Source organism: Pipistrellus hanaki (genome assembly GCF_964339955.1).
Source record: "Pipistrellus hanaki genome assembly, chromosome: 7".
NCBI classification, from domain to species: domain Eukaryota; kingdom Metazoa; phylum Chordata; class Mammalia; order Chiroptera; family Vespertilionidae; genus Pipistrellus; species Pipistrellus hanaki.
Window position 1 is genome coordinate 55414704 of NC_140509.1, and position 9066 is coordinate 55423769.

At 48.6% G+C, this 9066-nt stretch overlaps 1 protein-coding gene across 1 annotated transcript; it reads left to right on the top strand.

The window, feature by feature from the left end:
• The first annotated feature begins 6697 nt into the window (after positions 1 to 6697).
• On the top strand, positions 6698 to 8838 carry GPR6 (G protein-coupled receptor 6). Its single transcript, XM_084890852.1, has 2 exons — positions 6698 to 6815; positions 7452 to 8838. The coding sequence occupies exon 2, from the start codon at positions 7475 to 7477 to the stop codon at positions 8579 to 8581; it is 1107 nt and encodes a 368-aa protein (XP_084746978.1). The 5' UTR covers positions 6698 to 6815; positions 7452 to 7474; the 3' UTR covers positions 8582 to 8838.
• The last annotated feature ends 228 nt before the right edge of the window (positions 8839 to 9066 follow it).

Genomic DNA, 9066 nt, shown 5'->3' on the forward strand with positions numbered 1-9066 from the left:
GACTTCATGCCTTTTTTCATGTTTCCTCGGCCTGGAACACTTTTGTGCCTTCCTGATCTAGGTGAGTATTACTTACCCTTCAAGATTCTGGTCAGGCATCATTCCTTGACTCAGGTTGGATGAGAGTCTTCTCCTGAGAGTCCCCGTTATTCCCAGGATCACCTCTTTTATAACATGTGCTACACCGTTCTCATAGAATCTGTTTATTTGCTCCTGAGGAAAGGCACAGACTTTGGCATCTTTGTTTTCTAGCACAATGTCTAGCACAGTGCCTACTCTATGCCAGATCATACTGATGAAAAGTTTAATTAGAACTGGCTCATCCCCTCAGTAAATGCTTAGTGAATGCATGGGTGACTAGGCAAAAGTATAAAAAATAATTACAACGTGACATATAAAAATATTGACAGCATATACTTTATTATGAAGTGAAAACTTAAATTGGACACTGTATATATGGTAAATGCATGCTGCACAATCTACCCATGTAAAATATATATGCATGAAGATAAATTCTGGAAATAGTCATTCAATAGGCATTTATTGAGTGCCTTCTCTATGTCAGGTCATCCTGATGAAAAGATTAATAGAACTGGCTCATCCCCTCAGTAGCTTTACAATCCGGGGGTGGGGGAGGAGCAATTCTAGTTAGCTGATAAGAATATGAGTGAGGTTTTTTAGTTTTTGGTGTGTGTGTTTTTTCTCTCAAAATTCTCTTTAATATATTTACAGTACATTTACAAGGAGACTTACAGAACAGAAAAAGCTCATCTATAAACTGCTGCTCATAGTAATATCCTATCTACTAAAAGAGTAATATGCAAATTAACCATCACTCCGCTATAAGCCACATCCACCAGCCAATCAGAGCGAGTATGCAAATTAACCCCAACCAAGATGGCTGCAGCCACAGTGAGCAGTTGAGAGGCTTGGGTTTCCCTGACAACAGAAGCCAAGTTTTTCACACACCCTGATCCACCTAGGCCTCCACTCAAGGATACAAAGTTTCAATTATAGAAGATAAATTCCAAGAAAAATGGTGGTAGCCACAGAGCTGGAGAGAGGTTTCCCCCAGCAATGGAAGAAGCAAAGCTTTCCACCTGCCCTGCCGGGCCTAGGCCTCCACTCAAGACTACAAAGTTTCAGTTATAGAAGACACATAAAACCAAACAGAAATGGCGGCAGCCCAGTGAGCAGGGGGTTTGGCTCCGCTCCAGGCTACAAAGTTTCAATTGTAGAAGGTAAATAAATTCCAGATACCAAGGCCTCTGCTTGGGTCAGGGTGGGGGGGAGAGGGGAGAGCGTGGCTGGCCTGCAAACCACCACAGGCCCCTCACTCAGGCCGCCCACGCCCCAAGGGAACCCCCACCCTGATCCGGGACACCCTTCAGGGCAAACCAGCTGGCCCCCACCCAGGCACCAGGCCTCTATCCTATCTAATAAAAGAGTAATATGCAGATTGACTATCACTCCAACACACGAGATGGCTGCCCCCATGTGGTCAAAGATTCTGCCCCCATGTGGACACAAGATGGCCAGCAGGGGAGGGCAGTTGGGAGGAACTAGGCTTGCAAGGGAGGGCAGTTGAGAAGACCAGTCTGCAGGGGAGGGGTGTTGGAGGCAATCAACCTTGTAAAGGAGAGCAGTTAGGGGTGACCAGGATTACAGGGGAGGGCAGTTAGGGGCAATCAGACTGGCAGGGGAGTGATTAGGGGGTGATCAGGTTGGCAGGCAAAAGTGGTTAGGGGCAATCAGGAAGGCAGGCAGGTGAGCAGTTGGGAGCCAGCAGTCCTGGATTGTGAGAGGGATATCCAACTGCCCATTTAAACTGGCAGTTTAACATCCCTCGAGGGGTCCCAGATTGGAGAGGGTGCAGGCTGGGCTGAGGGACACTCCCCATCCCCACCCCGTGCACAAATTTAGTGCATAGGGCCTTTAGTTAAAGTTATAAAATTCAACCTTCACCATTTCTGATATAACTATCCAAGACCTCTTTGTTTTTGAAATCGACGTAGCTTTGCACACGTTGACTCGATGCTGGCTTTGCTTTCCCATGGGACTGTCAATAACGTGGACGCAGTGTACCTGCTGGTGTCCTGTGTGCCCTTGGACAACTCGCTTCACCTCGCTAAACTTCAGTGGCCCCATCTGCAAAGGAAATAACTCTAAACTCCATGTAATTGTTTCGGAGAACAAAATGAGACAATGAGTATGAACCCGCTGCGTGAGATTCAAAGCACTTTGGAAATGCAGGGCATGACAGATTAGAAGATTGCCTCTGTGTTAGCTTTCCTGTATGCCAATAGAACCAGTCTTCCCATTCTCTTACTCAATAAATCTTTCATCTAAGTTGTGAGTTTATACTTTTACCCATGAAACTCAATGAAGTTATTGTTGTTCTTTATGAAAAAAAGGACATATGTCTTAAAATGTTATTATTTTTTCTGATTTGTTTATCACCCCTCCCTCCCCACAAAAAAATGTTGCTCAACAACAGTTCAGTTAAATGAAATATGTCCACTGCCCTGCACAGTGTTCTGCATCTTGCGGACATGTAACGGTCATAATGGTGTTCTGCTGCTTTTCTAAATTTGGTGGAAACATCAGGTGACACTGACCTTCCAGAGTAACAGCCTTTGGGAATGAAGACAGCTAACCTGGCATGAAGCAGGAACATGCCTGATGTGTTTGAATGTGCCGAGGAAATAAGTGCCGTGGGCATTGTGACACACCACTGATGCCTGAGGGTGAGAAGAGATCCTGGGAACAGGCAATGGCAGGGAAGAGGATGTTTTGAATATTATGTATCTGTCTCTGCAGGTGTCTCAAAAAGATTATACTCCATCCAGCACCCTGGATCTGGACAAACAATGTAGAGAATACAATGGCCCTTTGTGATTCCTGCCTCTTTCAACAACAATCTTTCTTAATAACAGCTTTCTACATCTCACTAAGCACCTGCCCTCTTCCTGAGCTGTCAGCTCAAGTATCTGTGTATCACCAAATAGACTTATACTTCCCAGTAGGAAATGGAACTGCTTGTCTCTAAGAACCAAGTTGAGGGAGTGAGTGTGTGTGTCTGCAGATCCTCAGAGAGAGACCAGTATTGCTAGGATTGGGTCTTTCTGGTCTAGTTTTATAAGGTCTAGACAGCTTGGCTGACTGCTGCTCTGATTTTGTAAAACAGAATTGATTTGCAAATATCTGGGCCAGGAGAGGGCACACTTGGGAAGTGGTCTTGAACTCAGAACAAGAAAGGGGGCAGAAACTGAGGTCTATAGCAAAATAGAGGGTTAGGGCAACCAGCATTTAGAGCTTCTGATGGGGCCACTGAATTAATCAAGGCCAAGAGGGAACCAAGTATCAGCCAAGAGTGCTCCACATATAGGTGGTTCTATGTGAGTATGAAAAATAAAAGGTCTGCCAAAGAGGTCTAGTTAGCGCCATAAATCTGAAACTACAGTTTGACTTGAAACTGGATTGTTGTTAAAGTTCCTTTGATGCAACTATTTCAAACTCCAATCCACTATTTCACTGCATGTTAAACTGATAAGGAGATTGTATGATTGCTCTCTACCCTGGCTTTTCATTAGAGCCCTTAGAAAATTTGATGCCTGGTCCTCATTCCAGATCAAATGAATCAGCATCTCTGGTGAGTGATCCAGGAAGAGGTAGTTTTTAAAAGCTTTCTAGGTGACTCTAAAGGGCTGCCAGGGTTGGGAACCACTGGCTTAGGCTGAGATGGGCAAGAGATAAACACAGGAAACAGAGAAAGAGTTGTAGGTGAGAGGTTGTGATTCTGCAGCATAACCTCAGACAAGGAAAGTTTCTTTGGTGTTCATGCTTGGACAGTGCTGGAGTATAAAAGTGCCAGGTGATATGTTAGTAGGTGGCAGAGTTGGAAATAATGAGTTTAACCTGTGATTACAAGTCAGAAACCAAACTTTATACACTTCAAAACCTAACCTGGACCAGACAAGATGATGGATCAAAAGTATGTTTACTTGTGTGTTTTAGTCAATTATATATTTATTTTCATGTTTCAGTCAATTATCAAATATTCCCAGAATAGAAATGCACTCAAGGTAGCTCGAGATTATAAAGGTTTGTGGTAGAGACGCAAATAGCAATTTCAAGGCATCTAGGGATCTGAACTTCCAGAGCCAGGAACTGGACGCTCAGATACTGAGGTCATTCCCCCCACCTCTCAGTCATTTGATCTTCTTCATCTCTGGTCCTCTCTCCATGCCTACTTCTTTCTTTCATCATAATGGGCTTCTTCTGATTACTTGTTTCATGCAAGGCTTACTATGAGTGCTCCAGTCCTAATTTATCATAATCTTGCAGGTTCAGACCCCAACACTGACTGACCATTGTCACAATGTCTCTTAGTTCAAATTTTCAAGGGGAATTTGATCACCAGCAAAGGATGATTGATCTTGTCTAGCTTTGGGTTAGGGGTCAATCTCCTCCCAAGTTCTAGGCTTGAGATAGAAAATATCATATGATTCATAAGCTGAAGCACAGTAGAACCATAGACCACTGGAAGGGTAGGTTAGGCAATGCAGTTCATCTAATATTCATCCATAACCAATGAACCACACACCTTTCTTCTTTTCCATCTTCTGCCTCCGGAGATGGGTGGGTACCGGCAGGGGGTAAGGATCCAGTCTAGCATTTGAGAGAGGTAATGTTGTAAAGACAATCTAAAAACCCTCGGCCAACATGATTCTGCATGGGCTGTCCTCCTCCTGAACCACTGAAAAGCCCATTCTTGCCAATGGTGAAAGCATAAGAATGTCTAAAACACAAGATCTCTGTTTGCTTAGTTTAATCCCATCCTTTCTGCTGCATTGTGGCATATAAAAATGTAACACACTTAGACATTAAGGAGGATTCTCCTCCCCATGGGACACTATTTGATGATTTGGAAAATTTGAGATTAACATGTTATTATAGTGGTTTGACAGTTCACTTAAGAGCTCTGAAAATAACATTCTTAACTTTTTTTTTTCATTCTTAGCTTTTAAATGACAGCCTTTTACTGAAATTCAAGTGACTCTTTTAACTTAGAACTTTAGCCAATTTGGGGACTCATGAAAATGGCAGTGTGAGAATTTTATAAACTCTCCAAATGGAGATATTGTGCGTAAACTTAACTTATGGTCCAACACTGACTATTGCAGCAAAGAATTGAATAGTTCTACAGTTTCCTTCATTTCTTCCAGTTACGTCCAGCTACATTGAGGCGGGAAGTGGGGGAGGCAAGAATAGTCTGGACTTGGGGGCCATACTTATAGGAACAGGCCAGGGTAAAAATCCACCCCTCACCACATTTGAGTCTGTAGACAGTCTGAGTACTAGTATATGATTTTGTGTGGTTCTTTTTTCTTCACTCTTGGACCTCTGAAGTTAGAGGCAAAATGAAGCCAGGAGGTTAGGGGAGGAGATACAGGGAGAAGTGTGGAAAGAACCAATAACAAATATTATCTATTTTCACTTTGCCTAGAGCATGTCACCCTGAAAATCATGGCGGTGGCCTCAATATAATGTCATCATGCCAATGTGCAATCATTTATTTTAGAAATTAGATGGAGCTAACTATTTTAGCTTTTGCCCAAGTACAGCTATCAGAAATTCTGGATGATTTAAAAATAGGAAGAAGTCTACTATTTGTATTTTACTAACAAAATACCTTTAAACTAAAAAGGGTAATTTATCTGGGCTGAAAAGAAAACTGCCTACCGAAGTTTGGTATGGCTGAGTTATCACTATTTTTATCCTGCAATTGGTTTTATAGAGTACTAACTAAGAGGGCAAAGTTTTTTGCCAGGAAAGTAAATCACATTTTTTGTTTTCTTATATTCTAACAAGACATAAACCTGGTCTTTAATTAAAGAGCACTATCAGCTTCCAGAATTGGGAAACATTGTGCTGAGAAGATCATGGTGAAACCTACTGTGTAGAGATAGTGGGAGAGAGAGAAAGGAATGGAGGGAGAACGAGAGGCATTGCACAGGTAACCTTTAAAAGAAGAGATTGTTTCCCTCAAATGTCCCATCTTCTCTCGGTTCCCCATAACTCTGCATATGTCCTCTGACTCTACTCGACACACTTTTCTGCAGATACCTTTTAAAAAGAAAGCTGATCGCTCTGCACGCCCTTCCCCCCCAAATTCATTCCTTTCCCCAAAGAAGTATTATTTTTTTCAAGGTAGCAACTCTGCCTCCAGACCTTCCTGCCCCAATGCCCCCCTTCCCCAGGGCTTCTTATTCGCCTGGCCCCCTCCCCTGGGTGACCTTTGACTCTTAATTTTGCTGCCTGACCAATGCAACTCCTGTGTCACCCCTTCCCTCCCCCGCCTCACCCTCTTTCTCAGCCTCAAAGTCTTCTTCACTTCTTTCCATTTCTCCTTCTTTCTTTCCCTCCCACCCCCACCTCATTCCTGGAGGCTCTGGACCAGAGGCAGACAGCGGCTCCTGCATCTCCTCCCTCCTTGAAGCCTCGGAGTCGTTCTCATTTGGGGAGACCAGGCAGGGGTGGTGATGGGCGGTGAGGAAGGCGAATGCGGAGCTAGGAGCCTGACGTCACCGCACCCTGCCTGTCAATCTCAGGCCGGGCGCGCTGCTCGTAACCGCCTGTTCTGCCGCTGCCTGTGTCCCTCACTCTCCCCGGCTTCCCTGCAACCACTGGAGCCCAGCGCTCCTCTCCGGCCGCTTCGCAGGCATCGACTCTGGCCGCTCCTCCGGGGACGCAGCCTGGCGCCCCACCACAGCGCTCATGAGCACAGACTTCCTGAAGCCCTGACTCCCCAGGTGAGCAGCCCCGCTGGCTCCCTAGAAGAACTTTGAGGGTGTGGGGAAGGGAAGGAGTGAAGGGTAACCGGGGGGATGAATCCTTCCTAATACGGAGAAATGGAGCCAAACTTGACCCCACGCGTTTCCCCTGCATGGACACCCCAACTTCTCTTTCCCCAAGCCTCCTTTCCAGGGGTCTCTCTGTAGCTTCCAGGACCGCTGGGCTCAGCGTGCAGAAACTTAGCTTTCAGCACCGCGGACAGCGACCCTGCTTCCCAGCTTAAGTGAACACCCCGAACCCGCTGACCCTGAGCCTCAGCGAGAGGGACTCGCCCAGGCCCCACACCCTTAGCTCGGTGCTTAGGGATACGCGTGCAGATGCAGTCTACCCTTGCGGGATTAACCTGCGTGCGTGTGAGTGCATGTTATCCGTGTGTGTATCTGTGCAAGAACTCAGATGTCTGTGAGAGCACCCGTGTGCGTCCCACTCACCCATTCACTAGGGATGGGTGGCTCTCAAGCACAGCTTCCTGGCTCAGCTTTGGGGTCCGGGGCGGGATGGGCAATAGGAGCGGGACACCCGCGCGCGCGCCCGGGGAAGTTCCCCGGAAGCTGGAACCGCACACCTGATGCTCACTGCCCCTCTCCACGCAGGGTGCGTGCCGTGTCCGGCCGCAATGAACGCGAGCGCCTCTTCGCTCAACGAGTCCCAGGTGGTGGCCGCGGCGGTGGAGGGAGCGGCGGCGGCGGTGGCCACGGCGGCGGCGGCAGGAGCGCAGGACGGCGGGGACTGGGGGCAGCCGGCGGCGGCCACGGCGGCCTTGGGCGGAGGAGGCGTGGCTAACGGGTCGCTGGAGCTGTCTTCTTCGCAGATGTCCGCCGGACCGCCTGGGCTGCCGCTGTCGGCGGTGAACCCATGGGACGTGTTGCTGTGCGTGTCGGGGACGGTGATCGCGGGGGAAAACGCGCTGGTGGTGGCGCTCATCGCGTCCTCCCCGGCCCTGCGCACGCCCATGTTCGTGCTGGTGGGCAGCCTGGCCACGGCCGACCTGCTGGCGGGCTGCGGACTCATCCTGCACTTCGTGTTCCGGTACGTGGTGCCCTCGGAGACGGTGAGCCTGCTCACGGTGGGCTTCCTCGTGTCGTCCTTCGCTGCCTCGGTCAGCAGCCTGCTGGCCATCACCGTGGACCGCTACCTGTCCCTCTACAACGCGCTCACCTACTACTCGCGGCGGACCCTGCTGGGCGTGCACCTGCTGCTCGCCGCCACCTGGACCGTCTCCCTGGGCCTCGGGCTGCTGCCGGTGCTCGGCTGGAACTGCCTCGCGGAGCCCGCCGCCTGCAGCGTGGTGAGCCCCCTGACGCGCAGCCACGTGGCGCTGCTCTCCGCCGCCTTCTTCGTGGTCTTCGGCGTCATGCTGCACCTGTACGTGCGCATCTGCCAGGTGGTCTGGCGCCACGCGCACCAGATCGCCCTGCAGCAGCACTGCCTCGCGCCGCCCCACCTGGCCGCCACCCGAAAGGGCGTGGGCACGCTGGCCGTGGTGCTGGGCACCTTCGGCCTCAGCTGGCTGCCTTTCGCCATATACTGCGTGGTGGGCAGCCGCGAGGACCCGGCCGTCTACACCTACGCCACTCTGCTGCCCGCCACCTACAACTCCATGATCAATCCCATCATCTATGCCTTCCGCAACCAGGAGATCCAGCGTGCCTTGTGGCTCCTGTTCTGTGGCTGTTTCCAGTCCAAAGTGCCCTTCCGCTCCAGGTCTCCCAGTGAGGTCTGAAGGCCCCCTCCTCCGTCCTCTCGCCAACACCACACCTCCCCAACAAGCCAGCCTGTGGTGAGCTTTCTCGGTGCCTGCTGATGAACTCTGAGATCCCACAAGTGTGACCCTGACTTTGGAAAAGAAAGAGAGAGAGAGAATAAACATACACACAACGAACGCGCGAGGATACAGAAGTTTGGTGGCACTTTACATATACAGTGTATACATGTGTATATATAATATACAAATTATTTGTATCTTCTGGAGGTGTTCAGGATGTGGACTTTTTCTGGCCTGTGAGGAAACTAACAAAAGATGTGGTTGTATACTCAAATTGTACATCACATTTGTCAAGTGAACACATTCCAATACTGCTTAATGATAGCACTTCATTTTTAGCTGCTGAGTTGCCAAAACAGTGTTGCCATTTCCAAGGGCAGGGAAAGGAGGGTCAAGAGTGTATTTTTTGTTGTATGTGATAAAATTTTGCTGCATATGCATCA

Bases quoted from the DNA above. Each gene is read 5' to 3' on its own strand.
- GPR6 (XM_084890852.1), top strand. From the start codon at position 7,475: ATGAACGCGAGCGCCTCTTCGCTCAACGAGTCCCAGGTGGTGGCCGCG.